Raw genomic sequence first — 22,252 nt, 5'->3', positions numbered from 1 at the left:
TGCAATCATTCAACCTACAAAAGAAAGCTATATCCGAGTACAACAGTATGCTGTTCTCATGTACATCATACACGAAGTCGCAAAGTCTTGTAAAATTACACTATTAATCGTATGTCGATTAAGTACATGAATAACGAGTTCTTTTCTGCATACCGATGTATATACACATATATACGTATGCTTATATAATATTATCATCGAGTGCGCAACTTCTCATATAAGCGACGCACACTTGAATAATCATATTTTGGCTGCTGCTCTATCCTCAATTCCTTCCACGACTAGATTACACACGCGCGCACGCACGCACACACACGCAGACGCGCTTTAATTGTACGCAATTATAATATTTATGCAGTAACTCGAGCGCGCGCGCTTACGTCACTTGTATGTCATGCAAAACATTGTGCTTCGTGTAATTCGTGTTATCACCTTAGCCAACGGAGGATCCCATTTCAATTGTCGCTAACAAAACGCTCGCGCTTATGCAAGCATTAATATAAGTGTGTTACATGCAAATATGTCTTTATAATTATGTGATGCCGATGCGAGGAAATTGGCGTGAAAATTACGACAAGGATCACAACACGAAACAACCTGGTCGTCGTCGTTGAATCTTACGCGGTAATTTTTCAACGAATTGCCTCACTCGGATCGATTTTTGTACTCGTGTAATACCTGTAGTGAGTTTTATTTATTTATTTGTTTGTTTTATGTGTTTGCACTTTGAGTTTGATAGCTTTTGTTATCGTGTACCTCGCTTCACTCGTATACACGACGCAATTACTTTTTTGGTTCGTTCCTACAATGTATATAATAATATGAATCGTCGTAGCAGAGTTTTTTTGTTGCGTTACTTTATTTATATGATATATATGTCTATACAAGGTAGTGGCCAAACACTGTATAGCGACTGACTCTTTTGCGCCGAGAAATCTCGCTTAGTTATTTTTTCTTCCTCTCTACGTATCAACCTTCTCCAAGCATGTATTAAAAAAAAAAAAAAAAAAAAAAAAAAAAAACAAAGTACATCAGATAACAACAACTCGCACCCACTGGTGCCATTTAGCATTTCTCGCGCGCTTCACGAGCCCCTCTTTTATCTCACCATCTTTCGCACACCTTTTTTTTTCATAACTCGCTTCGTTTTCGTGCATCGTGTGTTGTTTCCTCGCTCGCCCGGAAAGAAACACTTGGAGCCTAGCCAACGAGCGTAGCTCCATCCTTGTCACCCTTTCTCTCGAATTCGCGCTCATCGCGCAAAGCGGACACTTTAGGCCATCCTAGGTGGTGTTTATTTCAACGGCGCAACGACGCAAAAGGCGTGCCTCAAATTTGAGTTGTCCCTTTCTCGAGAGTTGCTGTATTTTTCGCCACATTTTTATGGATTTTACTTTTCCCCCGAGCAACTCTTGACCGGTAACTCCATGCTCTCTTTGGCCTGTAGTACGGACTCGCGTTTATTCGACACAGCCGTGTATTTCTTATCTCTCCGCGCGGCTACAATGTTTATACTTTTTTTTTTCTTTTTTTTTTACATGCTCGCGCTCCCCAAACTAAGTAGGTATGCAAAAACAAAGCTCGTACGCGTTGGCTTCTTTAGTATTATAATTTTGCATTTCAACGTATTACGCGACAGTCGCTTAATCTTGACTTGGAAAAAAAAAAAAAAAAAAAATTCAAGAGAGAGTCAATGGTCTAAAATGTGTTTACCCTCGAGCCTCGACAAGCCGTGACGGAAAGGTCAAGCCGTAATGAAATTACCCGCACGACGGAGCCCCCCATACCTCGCACTCGCAGAGCTTTCCCCGTCAATTTCATATTATACGGCGTGCGCCAATACCGCGTGCAGTTTCTCTATTAGGTTCATTACCACCCACTTCTCGGTTGACGAAAAATAAAAAAAAAATAAAAAAACTCGGACTGAATCAATAGGTGACTGGCAGCGGAGAATTTTGTCAACCCTTTGATGAGCAAGAAACTCAACCCCATGCGCATCATCCACGGCATCAGCCGGGACACGTCGGAGGGATCTTTCCAATCGAGGAAAAGTCCACGGGCGCTCTTGGGTCATGCAGCGCGCCCATTAGAGAGCACTCGACCCCTGCTATTTTTTTTTTTTTTTATTCGCCTCTGTATAAGTACCATCAGTTCGCCGAGCGCATAAACCGCGTAAGTATAAAAGTACGAACGCAGCGGAGTTTGTACAAGTACTCGAGTATAATTGAAGAGGGAAAAAGTATAAGTTTTTTTCTTTTTTTTTTTCATGCACCTTAGATTCTCGCAGCGGTGAAAGAAGTGGAATGGTACGGTGTATAGTCCATAGAGTACAAGAGCGAGGAACAAAATGGTATGTATGGAAAAATTAAGTTGTGCCTGCTCGTGAGAAAATGTTGTTACAGTAGAGAGAAAGGGTAAAGCAAACGTGGTGCATGGATAAAAAAAAAAATGACAAGTTGACGGAGAGAAGAAAAAAAAAAAAAAATCATCACGCTTTGCATCGCTTGAGACACGAAAATGTTTATTCAATGGTGTTTTTATAAAGGTATATCATAATTTTCACTTATTGTTCCTTTTTTCTTTTTTTTTTTCAATAAAAAATTATAATGATAAATTGTAACAAATCGGCGGGTGTAACATCCATAGGTAAAGTAAAGTGCGTTACTCGTATTTTATCTTGTTGCTCTGTCGACTTTCTCAATAAACACAGTGGCGAGCAAATGCGCTCTTTTTGTATGCTTCGCTAGAGTGCACAACAACGGCAACAGCAACAACAATAATAATAATAATAATGAAGGTACATCTACTTGTAATAGCAATAATTATGTCACGCATGTAGTCTCGAACGCGATAAGACGGCGCAGGAGGGTGGGTATACATTTATAAGTATACGTATGCGACGGAGCTTGCGTTTTATGCTGTAGGAGGAGTAGGGAGAAGAAGAGAGGTATGGAGGAAAAAAAGCGCCAGAGCCATGCGACGCGGAAATTAACGTGACGTTGTTTTTGCTTTTCGCGCTAATACAATTTGTACACTCGCGAACGTGTGCGTATGACAAATTTGCGCGCGTGTGCGTGCGTGCGCTCTTTTCGCGTTTGAAAAGCTCCAGAGTAGCGTGCAACACGAGAAAGCTTCCGAGAGGTTTGCTCCTTTGTATTTTTTTTGCTACTAGACAGTGTTATCATGTACGCACGATCGTTTTGTTTTACCCGTGTGGATTTTTTGTTTCTTTTACAGCGCAAGCATTGTATGGTGTATCTATATGTATACATAGTCTCTGATATTGTGGCCCCGGTGTATGGCTTCTCGTTGGAAGACCCATTTTTTTTTTTTTTTTTTTTTTTTTTCATTATTATTATTATCATCGTTTAAACAACACATGCTCCCTTAATTTTATCTCTAGCATCATACGCGGCGTGTGTCCGTATACAACAAACGACGAGTCGTTTAATCGTCGATTAGGATCGGTGGATCTCTTTTCGAGGAAACGCGTCGCTCGCATAATATACGTCACGTACACGTAATTGTAATAATTCAGCCGTCGAGTGTACACCACGCGCGTGCACCTCGTACAGCCGTCATATACTACTTTTTTCTCCTTTTTCTTTTATATTCATACATAGATATATATATATATATATTTTTTTTTTTCGTGTGCGTAATAGGAAAGAAAGACTGAATTAAAAAAGGAGACGCCTCTCGCTCGTCTGTCATACGTGTACTGTATATGTTATATACCTATGACATTCACATACATACACGCGAAGTGGATGAAGAAGAAAAATGTTGTTTTCCCTTTTTCTCGTATAGCCACGCGCGTTTGTTGTGCTTCACTGTTTTTATTTCTTTTTTTTTTTTTCTTTTTTGCCCGCACTCGCGGATTTGTTCACTTTCATTATTTTGTTTTCTTCTCATTGTCGGCAAAGTGTTCGTCAAAATCCCACCATGTATCCACGTGGAGACAGCATCATAATTCCAGCGCACGCGAACGAGCGTATATGTATATAGCTGTGTATAATTTTAATAATAATAATAATAATAATAATAACAATAATATCAGGGGAGGGGCGGGCACCTTTGCCTGTGAGGTGTACAGAAAAACCCGTCGCTTCCTCTCCCCGCATCAGTCGACGAGGATGTAATGCTATACACCGGAGGGGTGTTACGCAGCGGGGCCCGATTACGTGATGGATTTTTTCGACTTGCGGGTCTCGAGGGAGCCAGTGGCCGGGGCCGGATCCGGGCCGGGGTCGGTCCCCACCACGTTGGTCACGCTGTCCTCGAGCGGCCGGTTGCTCGCGTCTTGCATAGCGCTCGCCGGGTTGTCGAAGGGACGCGCGTGCCCCAGTCGCGCCACCCTCCGGTATATCTCGCTGTTGATGAAGCGGGGGTACGAGTCCCGGTGCATCAGCGTGTAGATCTGCAGCTGGGCCTCGTCGAACGTGTGGGGCGTCGGCTGGGTCATGTTGCGGTTCACAATGTCCCGCACCCGCGAGTCCAAGCTCACCTGGAATTTACATCGAGACACGCGACATTTTCATTATAGACAATAAACACAACATGTGGATATAATGTGCCCTTCGTACATTCCTTCCCTTTTTGGGACGGGGCACCTACTTTTTTTTCCGTTTCGCAAACTAGTTGTTACTATTTTTCGAGATGCATCTCTTTTTTGCCACACTCGCAGTGAAAGCCTGCCGTGTCTTTTGGCACATTTGAAGGGAATCGAGATATACTTTTACTCCACGAAGGGTGAGTATATTTTAATCATCGGCCGAATCTCGACACCTCTCGGGGTGACGTCAACGACAGCGTATGTATCATGTAACCGAGCACGTATAGTTGGCCAGTTCTGTGTACCGAAAGTCGCGTCATGCACGAGAAAAGCTCGTCATCCTGAGAATCGGAGAGCGTAAAAAGAAAAAAAAAAAAAAAAAAAAAAAAGCTGTAAGTGGAAATAATGACGAGCAAACGACGAGGGTTTATATTTAGCGCGCTTCGATCAGTCACACCCCTTCGTCGCGTCGCTACGGGCTGTGTGTTGTTTGTGAGTAAGTATAAGCATCAGGTATATTATGTATACCTACATAGCTGCTAATATAACATGTATAGCATCGCCAGGAGAAAGCGCCTGCAGGTAGGCAAGCCGGCTTGCGCGTGAACCGATAGGGTGTACCTTATTGTATGGATGCTTCTACTCTCCTGCAGTGTCTCCTCTGTTCGCTCTCTTTCTGGCACCCGATTTTTTTTCTCATTTCTTCTTGCATAGCGGATGCATAGCGAGGAGTTCCAGATATCATAGAAATGAGAATTGAAAGGCGAGGCCTGCTTATTTCAGGGCTCCATTTCAACGCGGATCTCTCGAGGCGGGGGAGGGGGATGGAGAAAAAGAGCTTAAGTGATTGCTCACCGAGCGAATTCCGTATATCGCGCGCTCCTCTGTGAAGTGCGAGTAACTATTGTTTTTTTTTTTTTTTTTTTTTCGTGCAAAGGGTCGAGTTTAAAAACTTTGCTCCCGAGAGAAAAGTCGTTTTGTCAAAGGCACAATCGTCAACGAGCTGGCACAGCGCCGCGTTTTCCAGGGCTAAAAATTATCATCGTAAAACATATGCACGATCGGTGCGGAGTAGGGTGTGAAAATTCGTTGTACCAAACATATACAGTAACTGACACGTGTGTATGTTTTTTTTCTTTTGTATTATTGGAAGCGACGGACCCGAGTATAACTTGTAATAAAAATCGGTCGATGCGAAAACATTAGGTGAATGACATATTAATCAACCAAGTGAAATTGGGAAGGGTTCGTGGTCCCATGAGCAATTCACCAAAGTTATTTTTTTAAACTCTGTATTCAATCCAAATGATTGGCAAAAGTGTTGTACACGGAAAGTATTTGTTTATAGGTGATTTCCCGTGTTCCAGCGAAATGAATGCTTTTCGGCGAACCAAAGCAACACACCCAGGTACATCAAGAAGTAATAAAGTAATAGACTCACCTCCTTGGGCGAGATGATGGATATGTAATTGTCGTAGATGGTGCGCGCCCTCTCCTCGATCTTGTCGGGTTTTTGCTCGTTCTTGAGCTGCTCGCAAGCGAGCCAGAAGGCGATGTTCTCGTCGCTGTACTCGCTCACGCAGAATACCTTGAAGAGGGTGCGCCCGACGGGGCTGCGCATCAGCCGGTCGAACGACTCGCCCCACGCCTGGATCTCCTCCATGCTGATCTTGTCGAGCTCGTGGTTCAGCTCGTTGCCCAACTCGCCCCCAAGGAGCTCCGCGAGCAGGCCCACGTCCACCCCGTAGTCGCCACCTGGGCGCAGGGAGGCCGCGTTGCCTTGGCCCACGTTCGCCAAGCTGCGAATGCACAATACGGTCCGTTACTACAAATGACAACAACAAAGCTGCCATACGACAGAACTTTATAGTAATGATAACGCAGGACCACAACAAAAAAAAAAAACAAAAAAAAAAGATGTACAAATACAGTGCACGCAAGTGCCATTCTCGCATATAAAAGTGACGTTAATAGCGATCCTATTATATGTCGTATATTTTATGCTCGTAGTTACGTGTTCGATTATGTGCCTATAATCGCGAGGTTGAGGTCAAATCGTTTTGAGTGCTATATGTTTGTTTAATACGGACGTTTCGGTTGCCTGCATCTCCCATTGGTGCGATTGTAAATATTTCATCGCATTATAAATAGAGAGGAGGGGGGGGGTGAGGTCCCTCGTAGGGCGGTTTATTTATAGTTGGTTTCAATGTGTTTCATCGATCGACGGGGATCAATTTTTCAATATAATGCTCAATCTGAATTCTTTGCTTATTACTTGACGAGTAACGTAACTTCTGCCTCACCTCAGATATATTTTTTTCCCTCGTATTTTCCCAATGCCGGTTAACCCACACCTCGATACGTCGTAATAGGGTTTACCAGATTTGATCAAGTTTCGTATAGCCATTGTGGATTAAAATCCGCACTTTTTTCGATTATCCCATCATCGGTTTAATCGAGGCTGCTCATCACTAAATCTTTTGAGACAGTGAAAGGTTGTTAATGAAGTTGAACCAACACCGTGTATACCACGAAATAATCAAAGTAGGCTCAGCGAGAAAAACTGTTTGAAAGTTGACTTATTCTGTTACTATGAATCTATATCACAAAGCTCCCATGAAATTTCTAATGGATTCTAGCCTTTGAAACTATAGGTTGACAGTGTTAATCGAGACATCGTGCTTTAATCTAAATGTAAACGTCACCTCGATTTCTACTCTTCTTTTCACGCAGTGCGATTGGTGCGATGACTTACTTGCTGCTAGAAATTTATCTACTCAATATGAAATACGAAAAAACTTTGGAGTCAAGTACCTACTTAATGTGCGAAAAAGTTGTACTGTACAAAAATAGTTAAATGAATAAATAATAGTGATAAAAGTCTAAGGAATTGTTTATTACATTATTAAGCTTCATCGTCTCAAGTAAAAGACTGCTCGAAATCGACTGGAGAGCAGTGAGTTTTTATTTAATAGTTTATGACAAAAATCTTACCAATACCTGTACACTCTCCTCACAAACACAAAAAGACTTTGCATGCGATGCGATACTGATCACTAAATTACTTTTAAACGATCTATATAATGGAAAAGGCTAAAAACTTCGAGTCATGCTTTCGTTGGTCGAAATGATGTTTTTTTAAGGTTACAATTTTTACTTACTAAATTTAAAAATCGTTTAATTCTAAAAAAACGTTGCTGGAAGCTCCATGTCTTTAAAAGTACCATGTACTTGTTTCGTAATATTTTATCTTCCCCATTTAGAGTAATAGCGAATTAAAAATCATCACCAAAAATGCAGTCTCCTCAGCACCTAGTATTTAAGCCACCTTAAATCAATCTTAAAATATATCGTTACACACAAAGCTTTAAATATTTTTAATCTAGCAGTCAGGTACTTGCTTCGTTGGCAGTCAAGTATATTACAAAGCAGATACGAAACATTTGACGAGTAACTTTGTTTGCAAATTTTTTTTTTTTTCTTTTTTTTGGAATTTCGTCACAATTTACATTTATTTTACAAGACGATACTTCAATTTTTCACCGCGTAACTATGATAATCTTTACGTTGAGAAACAAAATATAGTAATAATTACTCACGTAAGTTTTTCTACAATTTCTATACTGATGAGTCACTTTCAACCAATTACCATCTTACTAATTATTATTCTAGCCGACACAAAGGCAAGTATTCTTTTTAACCTCGAACATAAGAGGTGTTTTTACATATTCACATATAGAAGAATCATCGAATGATCGTAAAAATCGGAAGAATTTCACGCGACATCATTTAAATGTGTCGAGCGTCCCGGTCTCTCAACATGTTCTTTCAATGAACAGTATACATGTCTTTAAAAAAAAAAAAAAAAAAAAAATGTATCTACCCTTTAAATTTGAGACCAACTGCCAATTCCCTCTTTTAAACTTGGTGAATGTTAAACGAACGATGAAACCACTGATAATCCTCGATTTTCATCACTCAATTTGATAAAATAATGAAATGTGCGGCGAAAAGAAGGAAAAAAATTTTTACATAGTATGAAAAAATGCATCTCTACATACGTTAAACTTCCCCAAAACCACTTTGAGCAATTATTGGCATCCTCATGGTCTAAAACATCAGACTCCTCTTTGAACCACAAACAAGGCATCCTAACGCGCACGTGTACGATACAAACTCAACCAAAATAATTGATTATTGCCGATGATGTGCGTATACTCTCGAGGTGCGAGTCACCAACTGAGGCAAGAACCGTCAAATTATTACAAACACACCGAGGTGAGGTCATACCGTATAGGCGATAGTTTGAAATCGCCGACCAACCATCGGATAACGTAAACATTTAACAGCCTATACTGTTTTCTTGGACTTGGAATAACAGATATATTATATATATTTGTACACTCGTGACACTATCGCCCGTAACTTTCACCAGATAAGCTTATGCATCGTCGTACATTTAATTATATAGTAGTTACAGGGTATGGCATTTTTTGAAGTTTTTCACATTATGAGGGAACGAAAAAATCCAACATAAGCATAATGTATAAGAAGAACAAAACCATACCCAAGTTGCCACAACCGATGACACGAGCTGCAGTTCGAGCACATGTTTACTATTAACGTATATGAATATGTATATATGTATATATGTATATGTATAAAATATACAGTTACAACATTCGAGCGAAAAACGATAACAATTCGATGAAGATGAAATCAAATGTATAAAATTCTCTCGACGTTTTGCGGTTAGCCGACTCGAGCTCTTAAATTCTACTGAATCAACAATACAAGAGTGTATAAGTTGGTGCCCGCAGGCTGCGAAGAATGCGAGCGAGGGACACTCGCAGCCACACGCGCGCACACACATATTTTGCTACCTATACATACATATACACATACGAGTAAATCCACAAAAAAAATATACCCAGTTTGTCACCTCTCAGGGAAAAAAAAAATTAAATTTTTGAAACAAATCCTCGCGATAGGGCTGCTTTTTCTCGAGATCCTGTATAAAATGAAGGAAAATCGTGAACACCGTTCTCTGTCATTGACATGCAAAAATTACACACCCTTACATGGACGTAATAATTGCATGAAAAATCGAAAAAAAGGTGAGCCACCTCGACTGACACCCATGTTTGCGAGTTTTTCCGCACAGTACATAACATGAGGCATGTGCCGAGAGTGTGCTTCAAAAAACAAATTTTTTCTCCCGAGCTGGGGACAAAATTTGGGTAACTTTTTGTGGATTGACTCATATACACGTTTCAGACACGTATAATGCAAAGACCGGCGGGCGGGAGAAAGAGATAAATAGAAAAGAGGAAAGAAAGAGAACCAGCTCCAGCAGCTGCACGCACTCGGTTTAGGACGTGGGAGAGCAGCAACGTTGAGAGGGCGAGGAGGGAAAGATTAGACCATCACGGAGAGAGAGAGAGAGGCACGCACACACGTGATGTAGCTGATGTGCGGCAAACAACACGATATGAATGGGCGAGCGTATAGATGCAGCCCCGCTATATAAGTGCACATGTTTTACTTGGCATATATATATATATAACGCATTTATATACACCACCCACGCGCATATATATTATATACTCGGCACACGGTGCACGTGTATATTGTATGTACCGTATACTTACGCGCGTGTATATTAACATTGTTGGGACTCCGACCTCCGCCGTCTGGCTGTAACGCATGTACATTTACGTACATAACGAAAGAAGTCGCGGAAGCACGTGTCGGCGCGGGCGCCGGAAGCCAGAGTTTGTTTTTTCTAAAGCCAGCCAAACAATAAAAAAAAAAGAGGGAGGACGCAGACTGGAGTCGGTGTAAACGAGGAGAAGAAAAAAAATAATAATTTGACGTATCGCATTAATAATTATCATGCATGGAGTCATTAATAGGCTCGTTTGGGAGTATTCCTAAAAAAAAAAAAAATTAATCCGCGAGAAATCAAGGGTTGACCGGTGAAAAGACATTTTTTCCTCCGCATCAGAGTTCCGCGTGAACGTACGCGGAAAAGTTGGCATTATATTGTACATATAGGTTACCACACGCGTAAAGGCAAGGACAATAAAACACACGCGGCGATCGGTTATGTGCCAAGTGAGTAACTACATTATCTGACCGGTAGTATCTTTGACGTTATAACTTTACGTCCCGCTCGGGCTGCATCGTATCACGGCTCTATTTTCTATTGATTTCAATTTACATACCCCCCCGGTCTCTTTTATGCCTATACCTGTCGCTGTGCATACCCTAAATAATTTAACGACGGCACTTTTGCGAGACCTGAGAGCTAGTTTTTGGCAGATACCCAATTGGTCGGCTCAAAGGGGTATTGAGCCATTTCGTCCTCATTGGGCTGTTAACGATTTATTATCGTCATCATTATTATTTTTCCACTTTTTCACGTCGAGTACTCGAAAAAAAAAAAAAAAAAAAAAAAAAGTGAAATAAAATAACGACGGGGATTGAATAACACAGCTATCGATTGTGCAGCTACGACGACGAGGAGGCATTTTAACGAGCACTTGATACTCTTTTTTATTCACCGGTTTTGAAATAAACCCGTCGACAGGGATCTACTTTTGATGCAAGAAAAAACAGCCCAAAGAGAGCGATATACCCGGAGCTGGGATTAATTTTCCAATCTCCCCTCGAGAGGAAAAATAAGATAAAAAAGAGACTCTTCTGAAAATTAAAATGAAAAGGAGGTACCCTACACTCTGGAGGCGTATTGAGAGCCGCACGTGTACACGCGATGGCTCGGTGGAAAGTCCCCCCTCCCCCCTTACTTGAGCACGAGTTTCCGCCAAAACTCCATAGCTCCCGGTTGTCGTCGTGTTTGCTGGTGGTTGCAGCCAAGCCTTACTCATCGGGTCATCTTTTACTCGAGCACTTGGAAACTGTACGCGCACCACAACGCACTGCCGTTTGTATAAATATTAGCACACCGTGGCTTTTGCGATTTTGGCAAACAAACACGAAGCGGCATCTGAATCTCTATATAATATATTGGTAAAAAACCGAGCAAGAGAGAAGAAAAAACTCGTCGCACAAAGGGGGTATAATAGGTAAGTAGACAAAAAAGAAACGTAAAAGCCAAAGTGTGCACACTAGTTTGACATATAGGTAAATATATAATATATATGGTAATTGAGGCAAGTGACTTATTAGCCGCAGACTGTTTGAATATTGCACGCGGCTTTGCGCGATAGGAGGCTCCTTTGCTCGCAAAGTGCCTGTGTATACCTACGAGGGCGCCGAGTCGGCCCAGATTTTCGCGCACGCGCCCCATCGCGTTTTCTTTCTATATACTCTTCGATGTACCATTTATATACGTATATGTGTGTGACAACAAGCCAATACAACCCCCTCCCCCCACCGATACATCCCCCTCGCGTATGTGTATATATTATATAAAAATACCGAGGGAATCATGCTCGTTTTCGCAATTACAGAAAAGGAGGAGAGTAGTATAAAGTATAAACTGCGCTTACCATTTGTGCCTGTAGCGTGTACACATATATGTACGGCCCATCGAACATGAAACATACACACGAAGAAAATACATCATTTATTGCACGAACATAATATGGTATTTATATGTATATACCGCGTGCATCAATATACATCACCATCATCATACGTATTTCACGTTCGTGTATTGGATAAAAGTTTTACAATAGCATACGCGTGTATGTACACGTGTATACAGGTGGAGTAGTAGTCGATGCGAGGCGCGTAATTGCATGTGCAAAGTATAAATGTATACCTAATGGTATACGACCTCCCATATATATATATACATATTCGTATATGGAGGTTCGCGTGCCCGAGTTATAATATAATACACGAGTCAGCTATGTATATGTATATAGGTAGCTGCGGTGACATTGTATGTATGCCGATATTTGTGAAGACCGACACACACGACAGTCGCGCACGGTTTCTTACGTATGTGGGTACACCATAATGGAAGTGGATGCTCGTAAAATGGATGTGTATATAGAGAGAGAGAGAGAGAGAGAGAGGTGCACGTGTATTACGTATACACACATACATATATGGAGAAAGAGACTGTAAATGGGTCATAACTACCCCGCGCGGATGTGTATAATACACTGCGAACTGCCAAACGGCGCCAGACAATCGACTCAGCGTTTCTCTCTCTCCCATCTTCTCATGTCCCTCTCGCCGATGTATCGGTCTTATATTCAAAAACGCGATTCCATCATTATTGATGGGTACCCCGACAAATCGATGACTACATAGCTGGCTAATAACTTTTCTTTCCAACCACCAGCCACGGAATCTGCAGGTATAACGTATACTCGAAACGTTCTTTACTCTGAGTTTTCCTTTTTTTTTTTTTTTTTTTTTTTGTACTTTCGACAATGGCAGAGTCACTCGAATTATTCCCTATACGAATGGAAACAGTCATCGTGACTGGGGCATTTTTTTTCTACACGTGAGCGATCCCCGAGTACTGCAGCTGAGCTTTTCCTTCGAATTCCTCGGTCGTTTGTTACCTCGCGCGTAAAAACGATTCGATTATAACTGCCGGTGATCGCGATTTCTTCGTGAAGCAAGATAATTATCGTGCGGTTGAAAAGAAAACCAAGTTCCACCCACTTGGCGGTGTACGGTAATCTTGGTTCGATAATCATACCATATATGGCACACGTGAGAAAGTACCCAATGTTTGACGGCATCGTTGTCAAGCGAAATGGTAATTTTTGGGTGGCATTTTTCTTGTACATATACAGTGACGAATAATCCAATACACGAACGAAAAGAGAAAGGTATGTGTATGCACATCTGCAACGTATAGGTATAAAGTATACGCACGAGCACTTGCAGCAGCAGCACCACCACAGGCAAAAGTTGTCCCTGCGCGAGCGTCCGGCGAGGCCGTGCCGTTGAACTTGTCGTTGTGGCTTCCCGCCGGTGCCCTGCTGGGCCTGTCCCAAGTTGTGACTGCCGCGCTTCTGAGGCGAGCCCAGCTGCTTCTCGGGCTGGTGGCCCGTGCCTTGGCTCTGGGAGCGCAATCTGCAGGTGCCGGCCGTCGAGTCCGGGCCGACGCTGCCCTGGCTCTGGGCCCGCAATCGGCAGCTACTGCTCGCCGAGTCGTGGCCATCCCCACCTGCTCCACCGTGCCCGTGACTAACGCATGCTCCCATGTCGTTGGGTCTGCTGGATTTCTTTGGCGAACCCACGAAAAAATCATCTTTCTGGTCGATAAAGGGTACACGCATCGCCATCAAAGGCCTCGACTACAATGCATGTATACTATAATATGTGGTGCGGAGCCGCGAGTGAAGCTTTGTCGCTTCATGTACGGACGAAACTCAATTTTTTTCTCCCACTCGCTATTTCAACATTTAGTCAGGGTAATGCGAATCTAGTTACGGTATATACTTACGCGCTACAAAGGGCCCAAGCGACTAATTATAGGTATACGAAAACTACTGCATCAGGTTGGGGCTTACAATGATTGATCATGGAATATTTGTAGTGGCCAAAAAAGCATCGGGTTGCCTAAAAAGGAGAACGAGATGCGAAATTTTACAGGCGCAAGAAAAAAAAAAAAAAAAAAAAAAGAGCTTGCGTTCGAGTATCTCAAGCGGCTCTCCGTTTGGACGTTCAACGGAGTCTTGGGGCCGATACTGTTGTTTGAGAAAATACAGCGGGGCTGTGTCACTCGGCGCACGGAGCTTCGCGAAACGCGCCCGTGTATACACACACGTCTGAAAAAATGGATGGCTCCACGCCATATATATATATATTTTACGCTCTTTTTTTTTTTTTGTATACTATGGCAGTCTCGCGTGCTTGGGTACAAAATATAAAACTACATTCGACATTTTTTTTTTTCATTCCTTCGCTTGTTTATCATTTTGATTAATCTATAAATGGGCGTGTACGTCGCGATTCGTGCGTATTAGAAATTTGTTCGTTGTTATGTGGGAAAACACGCGTGACTAGGGGGTAACTCGACAGTGTTCCAACGGAACACGCCATCATTAGGTACTTTACGTTACATTACATACGCGAGGCTCGGCTTCATTCAATTTTCGACGTTATTTTCGTACGCGATAAAGAAAACTGGGTCGTCACGTTGCACTTTATCCCATACTCATCGTCATGCGTTGAGAGCCTCCTTCGCGACGCACGCACATCACATAAACGTCGAAAAACAGTTTGCTACACACACGTATAGCGCACAAATATCTTGATAAGCTTGGCTACCATTCACGCAAATATACATAATTTCAAGAATAATACGTTCCTTTGTCGTAAATCTTGGGTACGTTTGTCAAGATGCAGCACCGGCTATTTCGAACGTATCGATTAAAGAGCATAAAAATAAACGTCATCACATTATACTTTACCCGCTGAATAATCAACGGAAGAAAAGAAAAAAAAAAAAAAAACATAATCAACATCCAGCCTTTCGCGAGTCGCGCATCAATTGAATCCAAAAGTAATTGACCCGATGCAAAACCTCGAAACCATGTCCATCTCGCCAAGTGGTACAAACGAGGTTGGCAGGTAGTGCAAGCTCGCGCACCAAGGGACATACGCGCGAAGATAAATAAAAATACAGGTGGTGTGTGTGATGGGGGGTGCTCTCCTCCCCACATCGGGACTCGAGAGACGTAAACACTCAACTCCGCACCACACGACGGCTGTACACATGCATCATACAACAGTCGATTCCTTTGAATGCCAAAGAGAGGCATCATCGAGCGTTCAACGAGAGTTTATACGATGTCCTCACCTCTTTCATGTTCCATGCGCCCGTTAGCGAGACCAGCTCGCTCCCAGTTGGCTCCGGCGTCGAGCGCCTCCGGTCCCACCTGGATCTCCTATCTCCCGCCTCCTTCTCGGTCCTGTGGCGTCCTCCGCGGGAATTCGGTAGCTAACCCCCCGCGAGGCCTTTGCACCCGCGGCCCTGCATCGCGCCAATATTATAACGCCGGGCTCCCGTCAACGGCACTCGCACTTGTTACCCTCTCCCAGCACCGGTCAGTTACCAACTCCACTGCGGATAACTACGGCGACGGGGCAACGCGGAGCACGAGTTCTGCTCCGTGGCCGCTGGTCCTCGCTCGGCTCATGTTTGTCACCCTCCCGCGGGACAATATCCAGGTTGCGGGTGGAGGGGCGTCGACGGGTACCACTAGGGATCAGGACGAGACTCGAAAGAGGGAAGAAAAAAAGGAAGAAGCTGTGTAGGAGGAGGAGGTGTAAAAATGGGGTACTCGCGGAGGCAGCGCACCCGAGGCTGCATACACGGTGGGGAGGGGAGTCGGGAACACGGTGTTGACGACGGGCGTTAAAAACACGGGTGTACACTATGGGCGGCTGCTGCGCGAGCCTCAAAACAGAGAGAGCGGAGAGAGAGAGAGGGAGAGAGAGTCGCTTATCGATTGACGCGAGGAGAGCCGAGTGTATACACCAGCAGCGGGCAGGCACTGCTCGTTGGCGGCGATGGCGTGCACGGGTTGCTCATCCCCGTCGACTGTATATACCCTTACGTGCAGGCCCCGAGTGCACCACCACCTATTACTTCCTGGCTGGGTATTAGCCGTGTCGTGCACTGTTTTTCACGCTCCTGGATATCCTCTCTCTCTCTCTCCCTCTCTCGGTCGTTGGGGTGCGCGCGCGCCCTCCACCGGCACGGCGTACCGTGAGAGGATCACTGGGATATCGGACGGCTGTGGACGACGAAGACGTGGGGGGTCAACGGCTCGTTGTGCAGACGCTCCCCTGTACTACTGCTGCCGCTGTCGTGGTCCGCCAACGCCTTTCGGCCCATCATCTCGTACCATAAAAAGACCCTGTTCCCGTGCACCGGATAACACTTGTGTCCAAGGTGTATAATTGTACGACTCCACTGGCACTATACGTACAAAACGCATACGATGATTCGTTGTTTGCGACAACGAGGAGCGTACACTCGTGTGGTAAGGGGAAGCGCGATGCGCCTTAACCACCGCTACTCGGCCAACTCGGTCCGTCGCATTCGGACTCGTACTACTTGCCAGCTGCGCGAGGCATCGTCCGCATATACGCCTACACAAGTAGTCCTATACATACACATGTGCCGGAGCTTTCACCCTCGCGGCGCTGCTGTCTCTTTCTCCGCTGACAGCTCTCCTGCCGGCTGATGATCCGGGCTGCACGTTTTTCCCTATATACTTCGATACTTACATCCGTACATCACCTGTATCGTGTATGCACGCGCAGCTATACTTTTATCCCAAGTAGAACCTGTGCGTTTGCACTGCTCGGAGCGCGTATTTTTAGAGCAAAGTATCTATAAACGTGTATATATTATCCTCTTTGGTGCTCGCACGAGCTTGGTATTTATATTATATATATCCACAGTACACAATATTTCGATACCGACGGCAGGGCCGAAAGAAGATCACAGAGATGTAAAGAGAGAGGGAAAAAGCTCCTCTCCGAGCTTTCAATATGGCGGCCACTGGCTATATATATGTATGTACATATACATGTATAGACACATCAAAGCAGCTTAGCGTGCGCTGCTCGAATTCACCGCGTAGGTATATATACGGCGCGCGCCATCGGCAATACATACCACGGGTATAATAGCGGTGCTCTCTCTTTCTCACCCGCGAATAGTCTTTCGCGCTTCTGCGTGCGTGTGTTTACGTGCAGCGCAAGCAAGGGCTTTTACTCAGCTGGTGCGAGAATTTTCGAGCCTACGTATACGTATATATAACTGCATTTATGTGTGGGTCGAGCTTGCGCGGTTGGATTTTCGCGTTGACCTCTCGTCGTTTGATCTCGTCTCTGCAGGTGCCAGGTATAGGTATATTTGGCTCACCGACCGTTGCCTGCACCTATACACACGAGCTCTACCTAAGCTGTTGCTTCTGATGTTCGGTCGAGCGGAGCGAGCGTTTCAACCCCACCACCTGACTCTGTTACCATTGGGCGAGCTTGCACGCATATACATATACGTGTGCTGTTTGCGCGCGTTTGCTCCCACGATGTTTGAATTTGTTATCCTTTTTTTCCCCCTTACGTCGGTTTTGTTTCTCATCGACTTTACGCGCTGTTTTGCTCGACTCTTGTGTTTTGGTGCACGGATCGTTGTCACCCGTGCAAAGGCTGTGTTTAACGTGTGTGTAGGTATACACGAGCAAAGGCACGAAAGAAAAGGAGCAGAGCGCGTTGTTTTCATCTAGGCCGAGACTTTTCGACAATACAACTGGAGTATCGACGTTTTTTCTTTTCTCTTTTTTTTTTTTTGACCTGGATTAAACGCAACCCTGCCCTGAATGATGCATACGACTTTTACACAAACGAGAGAGTTGGCCGAATGATTGTTTATACGAAGGACCGGAGCGACGGGCTGTGTGTGCTTTTTCACCGAGGGATTAATCCGCAGCTCTTTCTCACTGTCACAGGGGGGCGGCGGGGGGACGGTTTTCCACTGGTCTCTTACACGATATACGTATACATATAATATATACTTTCGGGACAAAGGAGGGTGGTCGGCTCTTTTATTAATTATGCAGGTCTCATCTGCACTTTATTGCCTACGAGAGATTAGAGGGAGGAAAATAATACCCCCGCCGTTTGTCTCGCGTTACGCGATGTTAATATTTACCTACGCGGGTTTTTCTTATTTTTTCCCCAAACCTTATTCATGATTTACGTGAAAGACAAAACTTTTTCTAGTTTTTTTTTTTTTTTTTTTTTTTTTTTTTGTTTACTTACCCATCCGATTGGACTACGTGCTCGAGTTGAGTGTACTGCGAACAAGTGGAGCGTCAATAGCACACTGTATCCATCAATCAATCTCAGCAATAATAAGACTCAAAGCGAAGCAATTCAAAAGATTCGTGTATCGATCGGCTAGCCTGATAACAGCCAAAAGTGTTGTCCTCGTGAGCGGACGCCGGTAAGGCAGTTGGCTGCCTTCCAACTTCCGCGGTGTCTTTGAGCTGGCTCCCCCTGGGCTCGGGGTAACAAAGTTCTTCGAGCGCATAACCGCGTTAAGGGAGGCAATCGAATAAGAAAAGCTCAAGACTCATAGCTTTCGCGGTTCAATGAGACGCGGAGAAATTTGTGCGACTTTTTTTTCATACAGTTTTCCTCCCCTTTTCCATAGCTCGAATAGAAACGCGTGGCGCTGAGGTCGAAATTTTAATAGTATAAATATTCACGGCGACGCGAGAGAACCATCATCATCATCATCTTCCTTGATTCCTTAACCGTGTCTCGCGCAGCGTCAGATAGCAGGAAAGCTCACGCGCATAATTTTCCAAGGTTTATATGTATGCATATACGTACGAAGCCGGAGTCATGAATAATGCAGGAAATCGCGTTAAACAAAACTAACGGCAAGAAGAGGTAGACGTGATGTCAGGGGGTGGGGACGCGAGGGACCTTACATATATAATACTCGCCGATTCCCCGAGAAGCCATCGATCCTCGACTTTACAGCCGTATTCTCTCTTTCCATGCCAAAACGCCGCTGCGCGCGTATATATATATATATATACATGAGTAAGTAATGTGGCTTCGATGTACGACGTCGGAGGGAAAATGAACCCTCCTCCCTCCGCAGCAAAGTGCACGAGAGCGTCATCCCGGTATAGCTGCCGCCGACGTTTGGCTGAGCGGCTCGGATCTCACGTAATCCGTTCGTGATATCCGTAGTACGAGGCCACTATATGTGGCGGGTCCCAGGACACGTGCGGAAACCCACCCCTGCGGTGGTACATATTATAAGGTAATGCATATAGTCTCCTCTCCTTGCACGTTGGACTTGATGGTAGGGAAATAACGTGTGAGCCTTACCAGGCCCGTACCGCATTTCATGTGAAATAAACAAATTCGGTAGGGTCAGAAAAAATAAAAGAGTCTTGTAAATCTGGCGCTGTGAGCCTTTACATACGGGTGTTGCGTTTGATTTTTACTTTGGTACCCGTGTTTTTTTTGCGAACAATATCGTGCTTGCGATTTTTTCGGAGCCAGATCCGTGGGTAAATTGTTCAAATCTCTCGTTAAAAGCAACCCCGGGAACCGCTCGGCGCATACAAATGAGTAATTTGTGGATTCAGAGAGGTGGAGGGAGAAACAAATTCTTTTGAAACTAAGCGCTTTTCGTTGTTGTACTACTCGTTAGCTGGAAATTTTTTTGTTTTCACCCATTTGTTGGCGTTACAATTATTCCTCTAGTGCAACATACCGTAGTGGATGGCCATTAACGTGAGTTGTTGCACTGAGCGACCCAATTCTTTGAATCAAAGAAAATTTCGTTAAATATTTTCTCATGAGTAAAAAAATATAAGTTAATTGAAAATAATATTTTAATAAATTCAAATTTTCTTTTTTCAATCACGAATTTTTCATTTAGTTGTACGAAATGATTTTTTTGGATCGACTAAATTTGTTTCAATTAAAAGAAAATATTCAACGGAATGAGGGTAAAGAAATATTCTTTGATTCAAAGAATTGGATTGCTCAGTAAAATCACTGCCACGCGATTGGTTGAAACAAAAATGTTGGGCAAGCGAATTCCAACAACAGTCCATTTGGATCGTACTGTGAAAATTCAACGTAATACTTGAATGTTCAACGAAAATTCCAATGGGTTTTGTTTTTTTATTGTTAACACACGTGGTCAACCGAAAATATTTGTACACCAGCCCGAGGCGACGACAAAACGCGAAACGACCGAGACGCTCCGTTGACCGAATAGGCAAATCCCATCGGAATCGACTCGATCAAACTTTCAACACATTGCAGCCACCTGTTTACAAATAAAAGCTCGGGATCGGTCGACAACTTTTACGTGTATGTATAACAACACATTCCACGGTGGGATCATTCTCGCGCGATGACACTCCTTCCCGTTCTCCCAAGTTCATGCGAAGCGTCCAAAAACAAGGGGAAAAACAAAATATATATACATAAACTGACGTGACGAGGAGAGAGTGTGCGCGTGTGTGTGTACATGTATTGGAGCTGGCAGAGAAGTAGAAAAGGAATGTATGTTATAATATATGACGGGCAGGTTAAGGTATATTGGGACGCGCGAGAGAGAGAGAGGGACCGATGTTCTCTACACGCTTATACGGTCGAGGATTTTGTTGCACACGAGCGGGGGCCCACGAGGGGGCGGGATGGGTGTGCTGTTATATATACGTATACTATGTTCCCGTGGAGCGACGTTGACGACGATGCTCGGGCATATATATATAGGCAGGGGCAACAACAGTGTATATAGCTGCTAGCCTGAGGGATCAGCGTGAACAGAAGAAGAACGAGCGGGAGGAAAAAGACGGGGGAGGGTGTGGGTGGGGGAGGAGGATATACATCTCGGGCAGGAGAGAGAGAGAGAGAAGGAGCGGGAAGGGGGGTTTTTTCGGATTTATATTTCTCCCGTTCAACTATGTACGTGTGTAATATATAGGTGGTAGTGCGGTACAGGCAAGCGCCCGCAAGTGTATACATGCGATGCTGCTCGGGCCTACGAGAAAACACGTGCGGGCGGTGTTTGGAGCGCTTAACTCTCGTATATATACGTATAATCCCGGTGGCGGTGCTCGTTTTACGAGGGGCTAGAAGAAAGCGGCCCCGTCCTCGCATCTGCGGGGCCCAGAGGCTCTCTTCTGCTTTTTTCTTTTCTTTATTTTCTCTCCCTCGCTCCTCCATCCTATATATACTTACTTCTCAAAAGTGCGTGATGCCCTAGCTGCTGCATCAGCTACGACGTTTTTCTCTCCTCCTCCTCCTCCCTCGTCGTTTCCTTGGGCCAATGTGTATATATGTGTGTAGCGTTACCCCCGGTGTATGTATATATATGTTTCACGTACAATGTGCCCAGCTAGCTCTGAATGAGGATAAAGCAACGAGGGGGTGGCAGCAGGCAGGCATCGGCTCGGAACCCTACCCCTCCTCACTCACGCTCTTTCCCCGAGAGCTGTTCTCTCTCTCTCTCTCTCTGTCCCTCCCGTCATGCCTACATAGATATACACCCGTATATACATTATGAGCCGTGCACGGCAGCAACAGCAGGGAGGTGTGTGTGTGTGTATATGTACATACGTATATAGGCGAGCAGCTGGAGAGGAGGGAGGGACACCCACTCTCGCCCACCATCCACCCGACGTCGGGCGGCTGCCACCCCGCCTGCCCACCCACTCGCCACCCGGCAGCCGTCGAGGAAACAACCTGCGCCTGCTCTCTCTTTCGTGTCCCCAGTATATACTTGTATATCATAGAGTGCCAGTGTCGTGTATGTGTGTCTGTTATCTATAACTCTATCCGTGTGCGCGTGTGTCATATATATATATATATATACCTAATACTGCTGCTCCCGCTGCCACCTGCTCGACCCACCGCCTCCCCGTGTGGTGTCTCTTCGGAGAGCCGCCCCCGAGCAGCCTCAGGGTGGCTTGGCTGGCACCCTCTCTCTCTCTCTCTCTCTCTAGTGGGAGATACATTACTACAAACTGGGCGCAACGTGAGTAGTACACCCACACGTTATAATTATACCATTTTACGTGTAACCGCGATGTTTTTCAATCACTCATTGCTCATCGGTACATTTTTTTTTTTTTTTTTTTTTTTTTTTTTTTTTTTTTTTCATTTTCATACAACGTTCATCATCCAAACCCACACAAATAC

The 22,252-nt window shown here is 44.3% G+C and overlaps 1 protein-coding gene across 1 annotated transcript; it reads right to left on the bottom strand.

Annotated features, from left to right (window-relative positions):
• Positions 1-1,004: 1,004 nt before the first annotated feature.
• On the bottom strand, positions 1,005-16,586 carry Dhit (regulator of G protein signaling double hit). Its single transcript, XM_089590855.1, has 5 exons — positions 15,354-16,586; positions 13,421-13,773; positions 8,617-8,733; positions 5,997-6,354; positions 1,005-4,507 (listed from the first exon to the last, which is right to left on the bottom strand). The coding sequence occupies exons 1-5, from the start codon at positions 15,360-15,362 to the stop codon at positions 4,181-4,183; spliced, it is 1,164 nt and encodes a 387-aa protein (XP_089446981.1). The 5' UTR covers positions 15,363-16,586; the 3' UTR covers positions 1,005-4,180.
• Positions 16,587-22,252: the final 5,666 nt, after the last annotated feature.

Source organism: Copidosoma floridanum, unplaced genomic scaffold (genome assembly GCF_036245765.1).
Source record: "Copidosoma floridanum isolate Cflo_tuat_1 unplaced genomic scaffold, Cflo_Japanese_pri ptg000013l, whole genome shotgun sequence".
In the NCBI taxonomy this organism is placed as follows: Eukaryota; Metazoa; Arthropoda; class Insecta; order Hymenoptera; family Encyrtidae; genus Copidosoma; species Copidosoma floridanum.
Note: the sequence above shows the minus strand (reverse complement) of the source record. Positions and strands in the feature narration are given on the sequence as shown.